Source organism: Nannobrachium achirus (assembly GCF_963921795.1).
Source record: "Nannobrachium achirus genome assembly, chromosome: 10".
In the NCBI taxonomy this organism is placed as follows: domain Eukaryota; kingdom Metazoa; phylum Chordata; class Actinopteri; order Myctophiformes; family Myctophidae; genus Nannobrachium; species Nannobrachium achirus.
The window spans coordinates 43,716,994-43,741,479 of NC_137819.1; the positions used below are offsets into that span (position 1 = coordinate 43,716,994).

A 24,486-nucleotide genomic window follows, 5' to 3' on the forward strand; every position below is an offset into this window, starting at 1 on the left:
TGGCTGTGAGTGTAATTGAATTGGCTTTAATGCAGCAGCATGTGGCGTGAGGAAGTGATACAGTAGGTGACGGTGGGGGGTGGGGTTCGGGGGGGGGGGGCTGAGGCGGCAGAAAACATACTGTACTTATTACACCTATTTCCCCAATCTTAAAGCAGCACTTTCATATTGTCACTGTCGGGCAAAACCTTGTAGCTCCAAGTTTCAGATTTGTAGGTTTACTCGTAAAGTAAAGCTCTGCTTCATCATAAAAGGCTGTTGCACAAAACTATTGAAAATAGCCGATCTACAAGCACACAACGCCTCGCGGTGCAAGGCGTTGTGTGCTTGTAGATCGGCTATTTTCACCATTTCAATTCATGATATGATAAATATGATAAATACAAAACGGACGGTTTTGGACATGCAAGGTTTCCACCCGACAACGGAAATATATACTGTAATTGGTCCTTGCTAATGCTCATTACAAGGTGCCACTATTTCCGTCTACTGGCTCTGTGGTGGGCTGTGGACAGGTCAGAAACCTGCCTACCAATGATATCATCAATGGGGACTCTAATTAGAGTCCCCGTTGATGATATAAGAAAATCTTGACTTCGTGCTCCTTTAAAGGACCATGCAGGCATGTTTGGTCCATTGGATATTATGAGTCACTAATGATGACCACTTTCCCAAAGCACACCGTGTGTATGATTTCCGAGGAAGCCATTGGATCCATTTCAGTACATTATGAAATTCAACTTGTTAAGACTTGAAACTTGCTAGAGGTAATCCTAGATGCTAAATATCACTGGGTGGTTAACTTAAAATGCAGATTGATTTGACAAGTATAGCTGGAAAATAGTGCCTGGATTGATTTATGAACAAACATTTCGTTTTTTTTTTGCACATAAGCAGACATATCTAAAAACCAAGCCATTAATGGGAAAACGGCCTGTATGTGTATGGTAAGGCTGAAGCCTTCTTTTCTTCCGTGAGCCGCCCATACCCCATTTATACTCGTTTATTTGAACGATGCCTGCTGCCATCTTTTTCCAAACCACATGTTTTCAGTGTTGTTTTCGTAGCTATAGGGCTCACAGCGGCTACAAGGTCCATACATCAGGTGACAGCTGACTGTGTCTTAACACCTGCACTAGGCCCGGTACAGTATAGTACACTGTGCCCTCTATCTCTCATTCCCCCGTGTCTCTCTCTCTCTCTCTCTCTCTCTCTCTCTCTCTCTCTCTCTCTCTCTCTCTCTCTCTCTCTCTCTCTCTCTCTTGCTCTCTCAGTATCTCTCTAGCCCTTGCATAGATTTCCCCTCGCGGGTGTGAGACTCTGGGATCGATCCCCCGTCCCCTTGCTTTCACTCAGCTGCCTGTCTCAATGTTATCAGCCACCACCACCACCCCCCTCCCCCCCACCCCTCTAACCTTTGTCGTGTTCTGTCCATAGAGGATCCTATGCCAGACTCCTCCATTCACTGTCTGCCCCATTGATGTTTGTTTTACAGGCCCCGTGCGACTCATGTGGCCCCGGCGGTCTGTTCCGCTTCCGTACTTCTCTGCCACAATGGAAATACAATGTTTGACTTTATTGTGTTATCCTCAGGGATTTGAACCGCTAGAAACCTGGGGTCTGTTTCTCGGCATGCCATGATAGGCGAATATTTGGCCCAAAAATTGCTGAACATTCATAGAAAAAACACGCAAACTTTCATCAAAAGCAGATCATCAAGATCGGGCATCGTGATTGTTCAGGCAGGCACGGCAGTCAGGCGGTTCTCCACGCTCAGCTCAATCAATCTCACTTCGTTCTCATTCACTATAACGAGCTAACACCCGCCTTCAATCCTAGTGGTTAATTCTATCTACTGTGTGTCATTTAAGCAGCAGACTGTTCACTCTTCATACAATTATGCTCAGCATTGGTCACAGCACTGTTCCTGCAGCCTGTCAGTGATCAATCTCCCTCCGCCTCCCCTGCCTCCCCCCTCTGTCATCTAGGTCTTCTCTAGATGATCCAGAGTAGATCAGTGTATCTTAACTCACCGACTGCGCTGATGAAAAAAAAAACGTCTTTTCCGCTTCACTGCGGACATTTTCTTACCTTTTACGCAGCGCGCGCGTGTGTAGATCGTGCTCGCCGGTCCACGGATCGTGTATCACGGGTGTGTCGGCATTCGCCGTCACAAAATAAAATAAAAAAGGTGCGAAATCCATTGAGCCGCCTCGGAGCTACGAGCGTCCATGTTTTCTCTGTAAACTTAATGAAAACCGGATGTGGTCGTAGAGGACCGCTTAGTCCCGCCCTCCCTAATGCCCTCCCCAATCCGGAAATGGATCAGTTTCCGATCCCAGACCGGAAGTGCTTTTTAAAAGGTGAAATCGGGAACCGCATCGCGGTGATCAGAGTTGGATTGTTTTAAAGTTAATCTGGTTAATTAAATGGTTGTCAAACTCGTCAGTGGCGTATTGTACAGCCTCCAAACCTTGTGATTGGAATTTTTGCTATAGAGTGTTTGTTCAGTAACAGGATTCTCCCAGTCTCTCCAAATGTTTAATAAACAGAAAATACATTTTCAGGACAATTTCCAGTCAGGAGAGGGTGTCTATTTATCAGATTCATTTTTTATAGTGTTCCAGTTCCAATTGTGTCTGCTCACACGATTACACTTTTGTCACGGTGTACTCTTTCCTGATTGGATAAAATCGGTAGCCTGAACTGAAAATGCATTTTCTGTTTACTAAAGACCTGGAGAGAAGTCCCCTAGCTGGGTAACAGCTGTTACTGAACAAGCACTCAATAGCAATGATTATTGTCAGAATATCGAGCTATTTAACATTTATTTTTACAAAATAATATCACTTACTGCACCTTTAACGTATGCCCTTGAAGGATTGAATGTTATGCTCATGTAGTAATTCTGTATCGTATAGGCTATGCTTCAGAGTTAGTGATGCACAGGAGCAGTGTCTCATCGCCAAACTGAATGGAATATATTGCAATAAAGGGCTCATCCTAAATGTCTGACTGAAGTGTCTGACTGAACTCACGTTGTGAGCTCATATAGTGTACACCAAAGTATATAGGGTTTAAGTGGTTAATGTATACTTGTGTTTGTTAAGTTCATCAAGTCGTTCTCACAGGCACAAGCACAGCGTTAATTTGAACACATCTGCATTGCGTAGATATACACACATTTTACCCAAACAAACACGGAGGCACACCCACAATTACCCATGTGTGAGCACACAAACAGATGCACAGTAACTGTGTTTGCTTCAGAACACACACACACACACACACACACACACACACACACACACACACACACACACACACACACACACACACACACACACACACACACACACACACACGCCTGCATGTGTAGTCTTTCACACACACGCACATACGCACACATAAGCCGTGGTTTGCCAATCAATGGCGTCAGCACGGTGCGCACCGTCTACAGCGCATCTAGGCTTTAATCAATGGCTACGATCAATAGCTCATTTAACAGGTGAGGCAACGGTATAGTGGCCTCTCTCAACCACAGGCCTAACACACAAGCAGGTAAATAAACATGCGCATACACACACACATACACTCTCCCACACACACACACGCACGCACGCACGCACGCACGCACGCACGCACGCACGCACGCACGCACGCACGCACGCACGCACGCACGCACGCACGCACGCACGCACGCACGCACGCACGCGCAAGCACGCACACAAGCACATGCCACCGCAGACTATACATAGACTCAAGTACAGTTGAGGAAAAAAACACGATAATACACTCAAATACAGAAAATGCCACGCACGCACGCACACCACACCACGCACGCACACACTCTCGTGCACACAAGCCACCAACAAACGCATGCGGTAAAGGAGAGTGAGTTAAATCGTGGTAATCTATGCTTTGGGAGCGAGGGTAATCTTAAAGCCATATCCGTCCCATGGCGCGTGCTGTTAGAGTGAATGCCCCGTCAGGGGTTTTAGCAGATACCTGCTGCTCAGTGCAGAGATTACAACCACTCCCTGGCTCCCTGCCCACCCAGGCACAGCATGTTCTATAGCAGGGCACCAGAGGGAACGTTAGGAAGACCTTCACATGCAGTCATTAATGTCTGGTCTCCGAAAATCTCCAAAGCTCCTTAGGATGTTTTAAAATACCCGCAATTACCGAGCAGAAAGATCTAGGTTGGATCTCACTCTGCGCGTGTGCACATGTGTGTGTGTGTGTGTGTGTGTGTGTGTGTGTGTGTGTGTGTGTGTGTGTGTGTGTGTGTGTGTGTGTGTGTGTGTGTGTGTGTGTGTGTGTGTGTGTGCGTGTGTGTGTGTGTGTGTGTGTGTGTGTGTGCGCGTGTGTGCGTGCAGTACAGTGTGTACGGTGAACGGTTTCCGAGCTCTTATCTCCGCATCGCTGTCCTTATCTGTGCATGTTCCTGCAGTTTTCTTTCTCCTTTTCTTTCTCTTCTTTTCTCTCTTATCCGGGGTCATCGGGTTGGTCCAGGCAGTAAGAGAGACGCTGGAAATGCGTCTTTGATGGCTGCATCTGACGGAGGCCCTTTCCTCACCCCTCCTGTCGCCCTGATACACACACACACACACACACACACACACACACACGCTTGCGCACGCGACGCACACGCGCAAGCACCCACACACACACACACACACACACACACACACACACACACACACACATACACAGACACTGGTAGTCATGCATGAATGTGAAAAGACAGAGGCTGCTGACACATGCTCGCACACACGCGCACACTCACACACACACACATTGTCGCTGTCTGGTGGAAACCTTGTATGGCCAAAACTGTTCCTTTTTTATTATTATTTTAAAACCGAATTTAAAAAGAGCCGATCTACAAGCGTACAGCGCCTCGCACCCCGAGTCGTTGTGCACTTGTAGATCGGCTATTTTCACTAGTTTTGTGCGACAGTCTTGTATGATGAAGCAGGGCTTAGCTTTACAAAAAAACTTACACATTTGAAACTTGGAGGCACAAGGTTTCTGCCTGTCAGTGACGATACGCACGCACGTGCACACACGCACACGCACGCACGCACGCACGCACGCATGCACGCACGCACGCACGCACACACACACACACACACACACACACACACACACACACACACACACACACACACACACACCCCACACAATCCCAGACAGGCAGGCAGGCAGCGCTATAACCCCTGGCCTCCTCGCTCCTCATCTCCTCCCCTCCTCTCTCCTCAGTAGGACAGGGGCGAGGCCTTATCTTCCCAAAACACCCCATCCAAGACTTCGCTCGCTAACAGGCTCCGTTGGATAATCTGTAGCGCAGACAAACACCCAGGCACTGGAGGGGAGCGAGGAGGAGCGAGAGAGAGAAAAAGAAGAACGAAACCAGAAGAGACACGATTGCCTCCTGTGTTTGTTCAGTTGTATTCATAATAACCAGTATTGTACTGATGTTTATATTCTCTCTCTCTCTCTTTCTTCCTTCTCCTTTCCCCCTTCCGTCCTTGCCTCCATCAGTACCGTGCGGTGGGAACATCACGTCAGACAACGGGACCATCTTCTCCCCAGGGTATCCGGATGAGTATCCCGGCTCTGCCGACTGCTCCTGGCTGATCACCGTGGCTCCGGGCCTGGGTGTCAAACTCAACTTCACCCTGCTGCAGGTCCACGGCCCCAACGACTTCATCAGCGTATGGTGAGGCTCGGTTGTGCGTGAGCGTGTGCGTGACAGCACTTTCTACAAATACACGGAAGAATATCGTCGTTGTCGGGTGGAAACCTCGTATCTCCAAGTTTCACATTTTTACATTCTTTCGCGAAGCAAAGCCCTGCTTCATCATACAAGGCAGTCGCACAAAAGTAGTGAAAACAGCCGATCTACAAGCACATAACGCCTCGCAGTGCGAGGCGTTGTGAGCTTGTAGAGCGACTGTTTTCACTAGTTTAGTTCATTTTTTAAATGATAAATACAAAACGAACGGTTTTGGACATACAAGGTTTCCACCCGACAACGACGATATGTATTTTTGGGATATTTATTTTTGTTTGCGGGCAGCATGGATTTCATAGTTTCTCAGTTCGCTGAATGACTGATGAACAAAATGTCAAGTCTGTCTGAGGGGGAGTTTGAACCCGTTTCCATTCAATCCTGTTCTCTGGCACCGTTGAAACGTCTCCATGTCCTCTGCTCCTTTGCGCCCTCCATTCTTTTCTCTATCTTCACCTCCACATTGTCTCCCCTTCGTTCCACCTCTTCGCAATCCCTTTCTCCTCCCAGCATCTCCCACTCCAGCTCTTCAACCTCGCCTGCGTCCATCTTTCTTTCTCTCTCTCGCGCTCGCTTGTTCTCTCTCGCTTGACAAATGAGCGAGTCAAGGTCCAGTTGGCTAATCCGCTCTGTGGCTCTCTTGTTGGCATTCCCTCTTCTCCTTTCATTCCCAGGCCTCTTTATGTTGCTCCACATCTCATGTTCTTTTCATAGGACGTTCCAAAGCACGTCCCTCATGCCTGTCATGCATCACGGTACCAGAGGACAGACGCAGATTATTAGGCCGTTTTCCACCGTATTTCCACTACTTTCTCTCTCTTTGTCTCTCTTCTCTCTGTCATATTCCAGTTGAGTCACGTATCTTCTGCTCAACCGTGTGTCGGCCATGCGTCTGCACGTTGTCCAGTTCGATGGCTTTCAACCTGGTGTCCCTATTTTCACAGATCTACTTTTAGGGCTTCATTTGGCTTCAAGCACCCAATACTTTGCTGTACGGGGTCCCCCAGGGCTCTATCCTAAATCTAGACTTAATCTGCTAGTATTTCCCCCTACGCAAAAATACCGCCGCCGAAAATAGTGCCGATGACACATTGTGAGCTTGCAGACTGGCTATTTGTGCAGAATATCCAGGTCCCAGACTAGGGTCGCTAGGGTTCATATGGTTAATGCGATGAGACATAGGTATATTCAAGTGGAAGAACAATATTTACTTCAGTGTCAGGATGGGAATCGCCCACTGAGACCACAAGTGCATATAATCGTATTATGGAAAGTGTGTGTGTGTGTGTGTGTGTGTGTGTGTCTGTGTGTGTGTGTGTGTGTGTGTGTGTGCGCGCCCTGCATGTCAGTGACTGTGTCAAGTGGTTGTTTTTCTTTCATGCCTGACTGGCTGTCAGTTGGGGGAGGGGAGGAGGGGGGCTTTCGTCACTTCCATAATTCATGGCTTGGTCTACCATATGCACAACCAAAGGCAGGATTTAACATGCGCGACGGCTGCCAGTTCCAGTTCATCCCCTCTCCCTGAGACGGCCCTGAATGTCCCAGCTCTCTCAGCTAAACTGGAGATCTGACTGTCAGCCAACCTGGCAACCCGTGTCAGGAATGCACCCAAAGCTCATATAGTCTGGAGCAACATCTATATCTTTGCGGGCAGTGAAATGCACAGCCTTATGTTGACCAATCTGCTTGTGGACGTTCCGGTCGCACCGATTCACTGCACCGACTGACTACATTTCCCATAATTCTAAGAGGAGCCAATACTGTCCTCTTCACCTCTCCAAACATGCAGCCTCTTTTGAATACATCCAAAGAGCCCCGCTGTGTCGCTCCTTCCCAACAGCTCCGCCGAAGCCAAGATGGAGGGGAATTGCACACTGCTGGGTGTCTATCCGTTGAACTACTGAGCCAGGGAAATGGGCCCCGTAATGGTAGCTTGGCCAGAGAGCTGTGAGGAGACGGTCCCTAGCCAGCTGTTTTCCAGAGCCGCTTGTAATCTCCCATGCCCAGTCTGACAGCCAAAGACAGATGGTTCTTAAGCTGAATGGCTATGGCAGGAATCTGGGAGCTGGCTTAATCGGCCGTGCCCACGCCGGGGGACTGCCAAGGCTGGGGCAGAGCTTCCAGAGACACTCCCATCGGACAGCGTTTAGCAGGCGCCGCACAATCCAGACCTGTCATTGGGCGTTTATCTGTAATTTTTACCTTATTTCAACATAATCACCCAGAGCAGTGGGGATAATTGCTCAGGATTTGATGAAGTGAGAGCAGTTTGGATCTATGCGGAAGGCGTTCGAGTTCATTCGATCTGTTTTGTAACGCAGACAGGCGGTCTCCTAGGTTTCTCCCGGTCAGATTCACAATGAGCATTTGGGTAGAAGCCTCCGGCATGATAACGCCTAGAGCTGATTGCCATGTTTATCATTCCATCCATCACCACTGATACAGTAGCTCCCAGGGGTGTCACACCAAATTCTGGGCCCTGGGTACAAGGATTCACTGCGGGCCCCCCATGAATGTTCTTCATAGGGGGAGGAGGTTTAGACTGGGAACGCATTATTACACATTATTTTGTGCTTTAACTATTGAAAAATAGCAGATATACAAGCTCACAGCTTGTAGATGCGAGCTTGTAGATATGCTATTTTTGAAAAATTGTCTTTGAATATTTCAAATCCTTCTAAGGTTTTTTGAACACCTATGTTTCTATGTCAATGCTCAAACTTTTTCAAGTGTAGGACCCCCAAAATGATATGCATTTGGCAACAGACCCCCATCTCAAAATATTTAGTTCCAGGGACCCCCCAGAAGCAAAATTTAGCGAAAAAATACTTATATTCAAAGATTTGCACAAAATTTCACAACATTTCAAAAATAGTAGGTCTACAAGCTCACAGCACGTGAGCTTGTATAGCTTTTATAGCTGTATATCTGCTATATTTTTCAATAAAATAATGAAGGCCCCTCCACCTGGGGCCCTAGTAACTCAGTCACACTTTTCCCCCCCTTTGTGACGCCCCTGGTAGCTCCCGTGAAGTTGTACACATTTGACAGGTGCACTTCCTCCTCTTTAGGGACGGCCCCCAGGAGACCACCAGGAAGCTGGGCGTGTTCACCGAGGGCGAGCCCAATGACCCGCCCAGCAGCACGTCCAATCAGGTGCTGGTTCGCTTCCGGAGCAGCACGGAGAAAGGCGGGCTGTTCCGCATCAACTACCAAGGTTTGTCCTGTGCATTACTACCATGTATGAACGAATATAATCATTACTTTAACCACTTCAGCCCTGGCACTTCGTTGTACGAATAGAAAAATAGCAGATCGGGGGCACCGTGGCGCAGTGGTTATCGCTTCGCCTCACAGCTAGAAGGTCCTGGGTTCGATTCCTGCCGGGGGACGCTGTGGGTGCTGGGGGCGTGTTTCTCCCTCCGCGTCATCAGCGCCCACACCCTAGGTGGGGTCGGCGATAGGGCCTTTCTGTGTGGAGTTTGCATGTTCTCCCCGTGTCTCCTAGGGTTGATACCCTCACAAAAACATGCAGTAATCCTGGTCTCAATAATGCCTCCCCCTGGCCAGCCGGGGCGCTTGATGGAGGGGAAAGGAACTGGTTGGAATAACGTGTTCCTTCCACGCGCTGCGTCCATCCCGGGGAAAATCCCCCCTGTCAGGTGAAAAGAAACAACTTGGACTACTCATACATTGAAGGAAGCATGAGGTCAGTCCGTTGTCTCCCCAGGCGCGGCAGAGGGAGAGCAGAGCCCAGGATTACATAGGCAATTGGCACTGGGTGAAAATGGGTTGCAAAATCGTGGGATAAAAATTAGAGAAAAAAAAAAGCAGATCTACAAGCGACGAGAGAACCCACAACACTTCATAGTGTGACATGCTGTGGGCTTATGTCGATCTGGTATTTTTGCTATTTTGAAAATGTCTAATTTAGTTTTTTTTAATTCCTGACATTTTGGCAATTTTGCATAATGATAACATGCATGCCCAAAATAGGGACAACAGGTTGACATTCTGATTTCCTTCCATCAAAGCCTACAGGCTGCAGTTTTGCCTTCCTCCCCCCATCATACCAAACGCAGAGATCCTGATGGCGAGCAAGGAATTCAAAATTGGTGAGTCGAGATGCACACTGCTGCATTGATTGATTGTTTTATTGATTGATTGAGTGCTTTATTAGTGATAAATGTAAACAGCACGTGGTACAGTAAGACATTAAGGCTAAAAGGATAACACAAAAAAGCCCTAGGATCTTGTTTTCATTGTACTACTGCATACATAGACTCACACATGCATGCAGTCAGACACGCACATGCGCACATGCACACACATGCACGTGTGTAAAGACACACACACACACACACACACACACACACACACACACACACACACACACACACACACACACACACACACACACACACGCACACGCAGACTCACTCCTTTCTGGTGGTTGATGCCTGACTCAAGGAAGCGTAACATTTTAAGCAGGACATCGACTGACAGTTTATGTTCAGGCTTCAGCAGCTCTCATTAATTGCGTTCCCAGAATAGAGAGCGGAAGCTGCTCTCTCTCTCTCTCTCTCTCTCTCTCTCTCTCTCTCTCTCTCTCTCTCTCTCACACACACACACACCTAAACACACCTAAACACACACACACACACGAAAACACAAGTGCATTTGTATGTATCACTATGCTTGTGAGACCATCGATTGATTTCCTTTAACTGAACCCATTGCATAACCATCACCTCAATTCGAGCACACCGATAAAGAAACACCACATGTTTTTTCAACCGTGTCCCCATATATTGGTCTTCACTAATACTAGCTGTAGGAGGGTAACATTTCATGTCTAATACTATGTCTGTGTCTCAGAGGCAGACTGTGGCTGTAGTTCAAAAACATTAGCATACTGATATAAGAAGCATGGCCATCGCCTCAATAGAAAACAACACACGTGCACGTCGCACACAGATCTTCTTCTAGACCAGTGGTTCTCAACCGTTTCAGGCCACGACCCCCAAATTAATCTTATTTTAACTGGGGACCCCCCAACCCTGACGCACTAAGAGTTGAGGCATTACATTTTGTATATCACGGTTCTATTGTGAAATAGCATGTAGATCGGCTATTTTCACAATTTCTGCTTCTAATATTTGACAATTTGGCCGAAGTTTAATTTGTCATTTCAGAGGTATTAAAAGGTCCTTAACTTGTCACTTTAGAAATGTGCTATACACTTACACTTTGTGTTGGTTTGTTTACTGTTGATTGAGAAAACAGTGTTGCACATTAAGTTAATCATTTGGCGACCCCCCAAAATAATTTGGGGACCCCCTGGGGGTCCCACCCACAGGTTGAGAACCACTGTTCTAGCCGGCTCGCCTCCTAACAGCCATGCTGTAAAAAAAAGAAAGAAAAAAAAAAATGTTTGAAATCCCACCGATGATGTCATCAGCAGTTGTGTTTTTTTTACCTATCCATAGTCTTTGAGACACAGAGTGAGTGGACAGAAATGGTACCGTCCTGGCATTATTGAATACTATAGACCTAATGAAGATACGTTTGAAAAAGGTGAAGTGTTCCTTTTACTATAGCTCATTTATACCCATTATTCTAAATATAGCAGACACATGCACACACATCATGCATAGATACACACAGGAGAAACCATCTTCCCTGCTACTCTGAATACGCAGCCCATAAGGGCAGGAACGCTGACTCACAGCCAAACTACATTACCCAGGGGCTTGCGGGGCAACAATATAAATGAATGATGAAGCCTGAGTTATCAGTGAGCTGGAGGGATTCTGGGCAGGTGTGCTCGTCCTCCCCCCCTGCAGAAAGACAGTGGAGATTAATCCTCCCTATCTGTTTATTTGCATACCTCCGTGGTTAGCGATTATTCAGCGACACAGAGCCAGAGACACTGACATATTGTTTCACGCGTAGGCCCGCGGCAGGGATTCATTAGAGTTTGGTTTATTTTTATTTCTTCACAGTACATTCTGACTTTGCCTTATTCGCCGAGAGACATGCGGCACAATGTATCACGATTTCTCCTGTGTCATATCAGTAAATAGATAGGTCATGGAGTGCTGATTAGTGCGCATCGTTTGTAATCGCCCGTGTCTGTGTCATTGTCTGTGACTCTATCTCAGTCTATCTTACTCCTTCACTCTGACTCTCTTGCTCTTATCTTTTTCTGTCTGTCAGTGTCCCTAACCCCTTACCGTGTCATCTCTCAACAGGTGACATAGTGCGCTACAGGTGTCTACCAGGCTACCAGCTAAGCGGGAACAGCATCCTCACCTGCCGCCTGGGGACTCACCTGGAGTTCGAGGGCCCCCCACCCTCATGTGATGGTGAGCCTGTTAATGAAAAATAGATTCGAATTTACCCAGTGGTGTAGCTGTTTTTAAACTGGGGGAGAATAATGACATTGTGCATGCAACTTCTTTATACTTAGTCGGCCCTGAGTTTCAACTGTATGCTCTTTTTTTCATTCTACACAAAATGTCTTTGCCAAAGATATGTGATATACAAGCTCAAAAGTCACAGCATGCCGCATTGTGATGCGTTGTGAGCTTGTAGATCTGCTATTTTGGTAAATGTTTTCCCCAGAGTATCGATGCTGGGGTTCAGGTGGTGTATTGATTGCCAGGGTGCTGACCCTAAATTGCTATTACCTAAAATAACCTTTCAGAACAGGTGAAATGAATGGATGGATACAAATAAAACACCCACATTTAAAACACAGATTTTCTTTGCTTCACCACGGAAGTGGAACATTGCCCTGATCTGCCAGGGATGCGGAAGTGTGTGTGAATCCATTTTAATATTCCCAGCAAGGTTATAGGTAGCCGGGTTTCATTTTGCTCTAATCATAGACTGGAGCGGCGGCTCCACTATTGCCTTATTACCGGCTCCCGTGGGTATGCGCTGCCTGTTGTCACGGAGAGGCAGCCGCATGTCAGCTTGGTGGCGCGTTCTATCTCTGTACGATGGCGCCAGGCTCCCGGGGGGCCCGGCGAGAGTTGCAGAGGTGCCGTCTCTGCATGCCGTCAAAACCGCTCTCCCCAGAGGCCTGGGAGAGCACCGTGTCCCCGGCGCGGTGCGCAGTCATAATGTACTGTAGTGTTTGCTCTGTGCCTGAGTGGGGCTGGCCGGGTGCATATCCGCTCTTTTTCTCAATGTGATGTGTGTCGAACTCTCGTTCTGTCTCTTTCTCTCTCTGTCTTTTTTGGTTTTTTGCCCTCTGCTTTTAGCCCTGTCTCTCTGTAATTATTCTTTTCTTGTGTCACACTTTTTTTTCCTTGTGTGCATCTGTGTGGCATACGAGGTTGAGCTGGCAAAGAGCTGATAAATGAAAGGAATTTAGACTTGCTAAATAGAAAGAGTATGCAAATGTCGCCCGCCCTGTGATGACGAGAAATGGGAGATGGAAGGGGACTTTTCTCTGCAGGCAAAGGAAGACAACAGAGGACGTAATGAAGACAACACCCAGGAGAAAGAGGGAGAGAGAGAGACAGAGAGAGAGGGGGGAGAGGGAGAGGTTGTATGACGTCGTTGTCGGGTGGAAACCTCGTTTCTCCAAGTTTCAAATTTGTATGTTCTTTCTTTCGCAAAGTAAAGCCCTGCTTCATAGTACAAGGCCGTCGCACAAAAGTAGTGAAAACAGCCGATCTACAAGCACACAACGCCTCGCGGTGCGAGGCGTTGTGTGCTTGTAGATAGCAAACCCCGGTCCTCGCCACCTCCTGGGTCTTGGGTGGTGTGGCGCGTGTGTTGCCCTGCTGTAATTCATCCCGGCTCTAATTGTGCGGGCCCCGCTAAACGTTTCCCCAGCCCTGAAAGGACCTTTATGCTCTCGGCCAACGGTTCCAGCTGAGGCCCCCTCCCCTCTGCTCGTGACCCATCACCCACCCAGTCTGGATAGAGACCGAGCCGAGACAGGAGACGTGTACAGCTGAGAGAGAGAGAGAGAGAGAGAGAGAGAGAGAGGAAAAAGAGCACGTCTGACAGTCACGAGTGAAGTGTGGGTTACATAATGAACAGCATTAAAACAATGGAACAAAGTAATGTCGGGCTGCGGGGGGGTGGGGGGAGGGGGAGGCGGAGGGGGAAGATAAACAGAGAGGAAGCGAGCTATCTTAGATCGAACCGATAAAGGCGTGAGAGTGACGCCGAAGAGAGAAAAAAAAAGAGAGGGGGATATAGGACGGAAAACGGAGGAAAGCGCCGGAGGACGGGGACGCTCGCGTGCGACTGGGGACAGGAGTGAAATAAGGAGAGAAAGAGAGACAGCGAGGAGGAGAGAGCAAACAGGGAAAGACAGAGAAGAGCGAGACGGAAAGATGGAGAGATCGATAGAGATAGAAATTAAGAGAGAGAGATGGAGGGAGGGACGGACGGACGGGGGAGAGCAGGGACGTGCAGAGAATGTTAGAGAGAGGCAGGGGCTGATTATCTAAAAGGACCTTTTGGTGAAAATATTGAAAACAGCAGACCTCCAAGCTCACAACGCGTCGCACTGCAACGCGTTGTGAGCTTGGAGGTCGGCTATTTTCACTATAGCATTCATGTGAGAGGGCACTTTTTTACAGCCTGATAAAAGGGCAGGGGCTCAATCCCCCTTTGATGTTTATGTGTGCACGTGCCTGGGGGAGAGAGAGAGAGATGGAGAGAGAGACTTAGTTGGAGGGCAGTGAAGAGAAGAGGAGCACAGCTCATTGAGATGCAGGGGACATGCTGGCTGCAGCTGCACCTATCAAATCACTGCTTCTAGCTCTGACAAGTACACCCCTCCCTGCGTGTCTAGCAGCCACACACATGCATGCACGCACGCACACCAGAGATGGGACGTTTGCGAACGAATCGAGTCTTTTGAACGGCTCTTTGTAATGAACGATGGGATCTGTTTCGCAGCAGTGAGCCGTTCCTTTCTAAATGAACAGTCGAGGAAAAAAGTACAAACATTCTTTACTTACGTAAAAGTCTCAATACTGCAATGTTGAAATACTCTGCCACAAGTATTATTGCCATATTGGTATCAAAATGCACTTAAAATACAGTAGAAAGTACTATTGGTGTAGATCACTATTTTCAAATGGCAGAAATGTATCCTATGGCCAAAATGTATAGGCCTACAGTATAGGGTTAAGTGATTTGCAATCATAATCAAAATCTACAAAGTAACCAGTAACTAAAATGAATATTTTGAACAACCCTTTGAAAGGAACGGATCTCAGAGATCCGTCTCACTTCAAAGAACCATAAATCCCATCTCTAACGCACACGCACACGCACACGCACACGCACGCACGCACGCACGCACGCACGCACGCACGCACGCACGCACGCACGCACGCACGCACGCACGCACGCACGCACGCACGCACGCACGCACGCACGCACGCACGCACACACACACACACACACACACACACACACACACACACACACACACACACACACACACACACACACACACATATATAATTATAAAGAAGAACTTCTATGTGCTCTAATGTGTGAAGTCCCACCCTCACTCGCTTCCACCCAATAGCGTTAGATTATTCGCAAACCAGACATCCAAAGATGCCGTGTTTTAATTAGCTGAACTGCATGCAGGCTTCAAAGCACGTCTGTAGAAAGTGTCACGTCCCCTTGTATTGTTGAGTCTTGGTGCCTGCACACACATACAAATAGGCTTGTGTTTACATAATACTCTTGCACACACATGAACAAGAGCACACACACACACACACACGCACACATAACGCCACTGTCACGCAGAAACCTCATATCTCCAAGTTTCGAATTTGTATGCTTTTTCGTAAAGTAAAGCCTTGCTTCATCATACAAGATTGTCGCACAAAACTAGGGAAAATAGCAGATCTACAAGTTGTGTAGATTGTAGATCTGCTGTTAGTAGATTGGCTATTTTCACAAGTTTAAATAACGTTTTTACGTCTGTGTTACATTGAAACCGTGACTTGCGTGTCACGGATAGATCTGCAGTGCTATCACCAATGGCAAGCCTCTCTTTCATTTCACACCATACACTGACTGCCCCCACCCTCTCTCTCTCACACACACACACACGTGCACGCACACACACACACACACACACACACACACACACACACACACACACACACACACACACACACACACACACACACACACACACACACACACACACACACACACACACACACACACACACACACACACACACACACACTCCTCTCTCTCATTGCTTCTCTGCCCTCACTGGCGTCTGATTTTTGTTCTTACATAACACATGTACCCTTTTCCTCTATTCTCTCTCTTTATTGCCTCTCTTTGAGGCTGGCCCAAAACCGAAATACAGTACACACGCGCGCGCTCGTGTACGCGCACGCACCCACAGGCACGACGCGCACAGGTTTGTACAGCGATGCCCTCAGTATTCTTCCCTTTGCTTTTGTTCCTTGAGTGTGTGTGTGTGTGTGTGTGTGTGTGTGTGTGTGTGTGTGTGTGTGTGTGTGTGTGTGTGTGTGTGTGTGTGTGTGTGTGTGTGTGTGTGTGTGTGTGTGTGTGTGAGCATATCCGTGTGTATGCGTGTCTCTCTCTTATTCCCATATAACCACCCACACAGATGCTCAAAAGCACCCACGCACAAACAGAAAACTCAAATAAACACACCCACACACAAACGCATATCTCAAATTTTGCTTCTGGGGGGTCCCTGGAACTAAATATTTTGAAAAACTTTAGAAGGATTTGAAATATTCAAAGACTTGCACACATTTTCACGATTTTTCATACATCTGCTATTTTTCAATAGTTAAAGCACAAAATAATGCGTAATAATACGTTCCCAGTCTAAATGGAGAACATTCATGGGGGGCCCGCAGTGACTCCTTGTACCCAGGGTCCAGAATTTGGTGCGACGCCCCTGACAAGATGTAACACAATAGCTGCTTGTTTTCATGTCCACCTGCTAATCTTTTATTTTAGAGCAGATCTTCTAATTCCTCAGCCACTTCACACATGTTTTCTCTGTTGATATGGGTTCATGGTCTCCTCCTCCGTCCTCACAGCCGCTAAGTCTCTGCGGATAAAAAGAGTCTGGCTGAATGACTAAATTGTAATTGCTATTTATGAACCTGTCCACACACACACACACACACTCTGCCCCCGCGGCCTCCTCTACCCGCTCTTTCATGAAGTGAGTTCTTCCTGGAGGATTACCTCCACATGTTGATGAGGCGGACAACCCCGAAGATTTGTCACACTCCCGTTGTCTAGTTCCTGGGATTAAAAGCCCTCGCTTTTGATTTATACGGCATCAGGATTAATCGATTCCTACTATTACACACGGTCCCTACATGCACCTGTGTGACAACGCCGGTGACAGTGAGCGTCTGGAGGGAGGCGGCGCCGCGTGACACACCAAACTTGGCGAGCGGCGTCTTGCGCGGCGTGTCACTTCGCATTCATTAACCCATTTAGGCGTAGGATTATTGAATGCTTTAACTATTGAAAAATAGCAGATATACAAGCTCACAGCGCGGCACTGAGTGCTGCGCTGCGAGCTTGTAGATCTGCTATTTTTGAAAAAGTAATGAAAATGTGCGCAAATCTTTGAATATGTATTTTAAAAGTGAACATTTGTACAGTAACTCAAATTTTGCTTCTGGGGGGTCCCTGGAACTAGATATTTTGAGATGCAGGTCCGTGGCCAAATAAATATCAGTTTGGTGGTCCTTCACATGAAAAGGAACCACTGACATAGTAGTCTCTCAAGAACAGACTAACTGAGCTCCCGTTAAGTGAAAAGGACCTTTTCTTTGACGATGGCTATAGCCAGATTGCTGACATAGAAACATAGGTTTTTCAAAAAACCTTAGAAGGATTGAAAAGACACTTATAGAATTAGGGTCAAAATTCGAATTTTCAAAAATTTTAAAAAATAACAGATCTGCTATTTTTCAATAGTTAAAGCATAAAATAATGATACTGAATAATGTGTACCCGTTCTAAATGGGTTAATGGAACGCACGTTTTTGATCAACCGAAATCCCTGCGTTTATCCCCCCAGCAGTATTGCTGCTCCGAGCCGCATAATCAAGGATCCTTCTTCCTCATTGACACATACACCTCTGAGTCCTCTCCCCTCCCCCTGCCTCCCACTCAATTCTTCCATGCAAACTCCATGGATTTTAGTTTAGTTTTTCTTGGCTGTCTTTCCATTTCAGCAACAGTAATTGGCCTGGCTGACAACATGAACGGCAGAGCATCCCGTTTATTGCCATCCCCTTCTCCCTCACAATTGCCTCTTAATACTAATGCTAATTCCCCGCCCCCTCCAATCAACTAGCTATCACCTTCGGCTTATGCTAATTAAATAACAAGATGGGTGAAGGCATCTCAACAGCCTGTTGTCACGGGGATGTGCTTTTATTGGCGCGCGTGTCAGCATCCTTTACCCGTTTATTCCACCCCCTTGTTTCATCCGAGCGACACATGATCTTGAGCTGCGGCCTTATCAGGCTCACCCTGCCCCGCGTTTGACAGTGCCTTTTTATTCCAGCTGTCAAGATTTGTTTCCTAATACCCCTTTGTTTACAGTCACGCGGTGCACAATATGCCTCTTCGCAAAGTGGATTAAGGACCTGATAGTCTTTGTTGCGTGCTGTGTCGCAGTAGCAGATCTGTAGGCTCACGCGTGCGTCACACTGTGATGCGATGTGAGTTTGTAGATCTGCTATTCTTGAAGTGTGACACCCGCACACAACTATGTGTAAATCCGGCTTTATTTCAACAAATGGAGGGCGATAGGCAAAAAGGCTCCTATCGGCCTCACACCATAAACTCTGAGACAAGTTGAAGACAGCGTTTGAAGATAAGTTGGGGGGCTGTCTGAAAGGGCACTGACAACACACATCTCATCCCCAGGGAATCGATCATTGACTGAACTCCGCTGCTGCAGTTTATAGGCCGCTTATGTGCTACTACTTCCAGACACAATCGTTGTCAGCTCTCGGCGACTGCTTTAAAGTGCTTTGATCCATCGAGGTGAATCAGTGCGGATGTGATTTCAAAGTGACGCGGCATTGAAAAATCGCAGATCAGTGCCGATGATTGACCCCTTTTTTACTTAAGGTTGATGCTAAGCTGCTGGTTCTTGGCAAGTGTTGTGACAACCCACCACAAAACGCCGACAATTAAGGCACATGAAGATACAGTACACTGCTGCTCATTCACTGTTCATTGTTCATTCACCGTTGCACTCACAAAACCTGGTGATGAGGTGCTGTGCCCTGCCCACACAGCTGTCATCTAGACTTCAGTCACTTCAAGTATTTGTAAAGAATTAACATTTTAACTTGCCATATGGACGGGGTTTGCCACATATGGCAACGAAGAGTCCCCAACACCCATCTGGTCTTCTGAGCATGGTAAAACATACTGTACACTAAGAATGATTGGCTACTACTCGTTAACCAGGTGTGCTGTGTTTGTGTGAGTTTTCTGGGGCATGCACTGCCCCCAGAGAGCAGGACTTCACTTCAGTATGACTGATAGCCTTCAATATTTCACCACTGGAAGGAAGTTATATTGGTGCCAAGCACCGCCATGCCCCCAAGGCAGAATGAACCTGTTGGCATTCAAGCAGCACACAATAGGGACACTGCCTTTTACTGTCACAGTCAGCTGACACACACACACACACACACACACACACACACACACACACACACACACACACACACACACACACACACACACACACACACACACACACACACACACACACACACACAATCACACACAATAAACCCCTATAGACCAGTGGTTCTCAACCTTTTAAGGCCACGACCCCCAAAATAATTATATTTTATGGAGACCCTCCCCCCACTCTGACGAGCACTAAGAGTTGAGGCATTACATTTTGTATAACACGGTTCTATTGTGAAAATAGCAGAGCTACATGATCACAACGCCTCGCGTGTGTGAGCATGTAGATCGGCTATTATCACAATTTTTCCCTCTAATATTTGACAATTGGGCCAATGTTTAATTTGTCATTTTAGAGGTATTAAAAACTGCTTAAATTGTCACTTTAGAAATGTGCATATAGACTCTATCTATACACTTAAACGTTATTTTGGTTTGTTTACTGTTGAGTGAGAAAGATAATCATCTGGGGACCCCCCTGGGGGTCCCGACCCACAGGTTGAGAACCACTGCTATAGACCACTGTTTCCCAAACAGTGGAACGGGACCCATTTGTGGGTCACAGACCATTTCTTTATGGATCACAAGATTATTATTACTTATTTATTTTCTTCAATTTAACAAATGCATTGTATACTCTATAATTACACATTTTAAAACAAACAAAAAAGAAAAAAGCAATTCCATGAATAAAAATAATTATAATAATTATGATGTAGTGAAAATAGACAATCTACAAGCTCGCAATGCTGCGCGAAGCTACGCGTTGTGTTCTTGTAGATCTGCTATTTTCACTAGTTTGGGTCCCGGGCAAATGTCTAATCTCTCTTTTGGGTCTCGACCTGAAACGTTTTGGAACGACTGCTATTGCCTATTACCTACTACAAACTACAAATGGTGAAAACAGCCAATCTACATGCTCAAGTGTGTGTACGCTTATTATTAAACATCTGCTATTTCCCCCCCAAATTAGTGAAATTATGCAGTGTTTTATCTTATTTTAAAACATTTTATTAAGCTGCAAGTGTGAAATGGCTCCAACTGGAACCTTTGAACGAGTTGAGTTGAATGGCTCCTGTGATCAAACAGATACTGTGAATGCAGTTTCCGCTCTCCGTGGGAGGCAGCGCTTTTCATCTGAGGCAAAATTTTGTTCCCTGCAGGTCTGTTTTTATAGTAGCCTATATGCTGTCTGAAAAGTCAGTTTTAAATTAGGGTGTGGGGGTGTGTGGGGGTGTGTATGTGTGTGTGTGGGGGGGGGGGGGGGGGGGAGAAGCACTAGAAAAGTTTAATATCGTCACTGTCGAGAAGAAACCTCGTATCTCCAAGTTTCAAATGTGTACATTTTTTCGCAAAGTAAAGCACTGCTTCATCACACAAGGCCTTCGCACAAAAGTAGTGAAAACAGCTGATCTACAAGCACACAACGCCTCGCGGTGCGAGGCATTCTGTGCTTGTTGATCGGCTGTTTTCACTAGTTTAAATCATTTTAAAAGTGATAAATACAAAACAAACGGTTTTGGACATACAAGGTTTCCACCGACAACGACGATATATTTCTGTCCATTGTGGAACCTTGATAGAGACAAAAACACATTGAAATATTTATGTATTGCACAGAGTTCTTGCTGTCTCCCTCTTCGACGCACGACGAGGCCCTTTTTAGATCAGTGGCAGAAGACCAAATGAGGGGGGAAAAAGATGAGCAGTTGCATTGTGTTGTGTCGGCGTCCTTCATGTCGGAGCTTGTTTTTCCTTTGCTTTTTTCATTTGGGGACAGGGGGGCTCCGCATGCAGACAGCTCCGGGGGATTAAAGGCAGGCCTCGCAGCATCCCTGCAAAACGCAACAGACGGGAGAGCTGTGTAGTGTCTGATAATGCAGACCAAAACCACTGGGAAATGTCAAAGCATGTCACGGAAACGTCCCCACAAGAATACCAATGACGGGAGGGGAACGAGATGAACAGACAGATGCAGTCTGCCCAGACGCCGCCAGAAGCAATAGGGCTGCCGGGCGGCATTAGTGTTAGCACTGCGTTAGCATCGCAATGTCCTGTTGTCCGACGGTTGACAACGGCAGAAACTAAAGGACATGGCGAGTCATTGATATCATCAACCCATTCCAGGGTTGGTTTAGTATGGACAGCCTTCTTTCCTGTGGCTGCATGCGCCGGGGCTGGAATGACAATTACCTTAAGTATGCCTTTAGTCACATTGAGTTGCCCTCCAACAACAGTGGCGCTCGAATCAATCCAATTTGTGTCTCCTGTGAAAGGACTAGACAGCCATTACGACTTATCTGCTGTTATTAAATGACGGGCAGCTTCGGTAGATAAAACAGGCCGAACCAGGCCCTTATTACTTATCCAAATAGGTTCCTGTGATTAATGCAATTCCAATCTGGTCTATTCCTCTGTCTCCACAGTGACTTGTCCCATGAATGAGGTGCTGAGGGCCTCCACAGGTGTCATCATGAGCCAGTCGCCTGGGAACGGCTTCCCGCATTTCGAGTCCTGCTCTTGGGTGGTCAAGGTGGAGCCCGGCTACAACATCACCTTCACCATTGAGCACTTCCAGACCAGCCGGCAGTTCGACGAGCTGGAAATATTTGATGGTGAGTGACGATACAGTAGCACATATACTCTTTGAAAGTAATTGATAACGTGTTGTGACACGGAGATTGTAATGACGATTGATGTCCAATTCCTATTGAAGAACTGGACGTTTGGCATGTGATGTGAAAGAGACATTTTGAAGTCTGTTTCATAATATATTCTTTTTCATGCAGAGGCTAGAAAGCATCAAATGGCCATATGCAGTGTTAGCTGACGTAAGATGTGTAGTATGCTGTTCCTACACGTGATAGAATCCATCAGGTCAGGTCTTATGGACTGCAGTTGAGGCAGAGGCAAAGGCGGTGAATAGAAATGAAAAAAGGTGCATCTTTTTAGTGTTGTTGAGTGATTGTGGTATTGAAATAGATAATATAAAAACAGCTTTGTGTGTGTTAGCAGCACACAAGTACTGGGTCACGGCCACTTCAGCATAGGGTCAGGAGGTGACTGCCTTCATTTCCCATGGGAATTCAATCATATAAAGTCCAGCACAAAAGGTCAGCACCCCCTCCAGTTGGGTACATGGAATAAATACAACATATTACAAAACCTATAGTCTGAAAAGCCTATGTCCATGACATGTTTAGCAAGCTGATCGCTGCTGCAGGTCACAATTCTGGCTTTTAACTGCAGCCAGCAAGGGACTCATTTACAGTGGGAAAAAAAACATGATAGTGGTGATCATGGTCTAAAATAAAGCTGCCAGCGTGAGGTACAGTTGCTCTTTCCCTGCAGTATAATCCTGAGTATTCATTTATCTTTGAGAGTATACAAATTGGTAATCAGGATTTTGCTGGAAAACACACACACACACACACACACACACACACACACACACACACACACACACACACACACACACACACACACACACACACACACACACACACACACACACACACACAGACTCTAGGCACGGTGACGGAGCACCGTCAGACCTGGTTGTGCATTTTCATGTCATTAGAGGGACAGGACAGTTAGAGGCCTCGCCTGGCTGCGCTGAGAAGATGGCGGTCATACGCAGTGCGCACAAAGTGTTACTGATTAGACCCTTTTATCTTCCGCCAAGCGGGAGAACAGACGTTTTGTCAAACCCTGAGGGCTGCCAAACCAAGCATGGATCGGAACCTTCTTCCACAATTACGTGCTGAGCAAACTTTCGTTCCATCATGTACTGCGTGGCATTACAGCTGTAAGCGCTTTATTACGCAGCCGGCATTAGACCAAAGTTGGAATCACAGGAAGAACTGATTTCAGGTGTATTTCAGGGCATGGATAAAAACGTCTGGGGAAGCTTACCCACGCTGGAAATGTCGGCATCAACGGGCATTTCTGACCAATGTTCACTGGTTTTTGGATTTCGTTCTTGAAAATCTATTGCATCAACCGTAAAATCCATTACTTTAACTCAGAGATTGAAAACTTCATTTTAACCTTTTACCTCAAAGGTGGATTCTTGGCAAATCTCTCTGTCTCAATCTCTCTCTCTCTCTCTCCCTCCCTCTCTCCCCCCTCCCTCCAGGCCCCTCGAGGCAGAGCCCTCTCCTGATAACACTGAGTGGTAACTACTCCAATCCTCTGAGCATCACCAGCTCCAGCAACAAGGTCTACCTGCACTGGTCCTTCGACCACACTACCAGCCACAAAGGGTTCCGGATCCGCTACTCAGGTCAGTTGTTGTTGATTTAAAGAACAATACATTGGAATGTTTATGGATTTTCCAGTCATGGATGTCTCATTTTTTTTTTTTTTTTTTTTTATTCACTGAGGTCTGAGGAGCTGCAGCTGACACGTCTAGTTATGTAAAGCACCACCACTCCTACCCATAGGCACCAGAGGGGGCGTCAGACAGTCCAGGATGTCCCCCGACTTTTTAGCTATCGACCCATTCTTTTTTCCCCCAGCCGGCGCTAGTCCCAACAGTTGGAGGTTGCCATGATCAACTGACCCCCTCAGACATGCTAATTGCTTCTAATAAACAAGTCCTGATCCTTTCTGTGCTAAACATGTTCTACCCGTTCTAACTTCTGCCCCTAATTGAAATGACGGGCTTCAGTGGTGTAAAGTAACTAATTACATTTACTCAAGTATTGTACTTAAGTACAATTTTGAGGATTTTTTATTTTACTGGAGTATTCCAAGTTGTAATACTTCTACTCCACATCTCAGACGCAAATATTGTACTTTTACTCCACTATGACAATTTTAGTTAGGCCTTCTAACTACTTTGCAGATTTCGATTATTAACACAAAACATTCATTAACCACTTCAGCCCTATATATTTCGGCCATTTGAAAATAGCCCATCTACAAGCGATGCTCACATTGTGAGGTTGTTT

At 46.6% G+C, this 24,486-nt stretch overlaps 1 protein-coding gene across 1 annotated transcript in view; it reads left to right on the forward strand.

Moving 5' to 3' along the window:
* Positions 1 to 24,486, forward strand: part of csmd2 (CUB and Sushi multiple domains 2) — a gene marked incomplete at its 5' end in the record, with an annotated part of 568,918 nt that overhangs the window by 399,328 nt on the left and 145,104 nt on the right. Inside the window, 6 exons of the mRNA XM_080735514.1 lie at positions 5,548 to 5,725; positions 8,869 to 9,014; positions 9,832 to 9,912; positions 12,052 to 12,165; positions 21,958 to 22,146; positions 23,670 to 23,816. Of these exons, the coding sequence (XP_080591640.1) occupies positions 5,548 to 5,725; positions 8,869 to 9,014; positions 9,832 to 9,912; positions 12,052 to 12,165; positions 21,958 to 22,146; positions 23,670 to 23,816 (855 nt within the window). The remainder of the gene's footprint in view (positions 1 to 5,547; positions 5,726 to 8,868; positions 9,015 to 9,831; positions 9,913 to 12,051; positions 12,166 to 21,957; positions 22,147 to 23,669; positions 23,817 to 24,486) is intronic.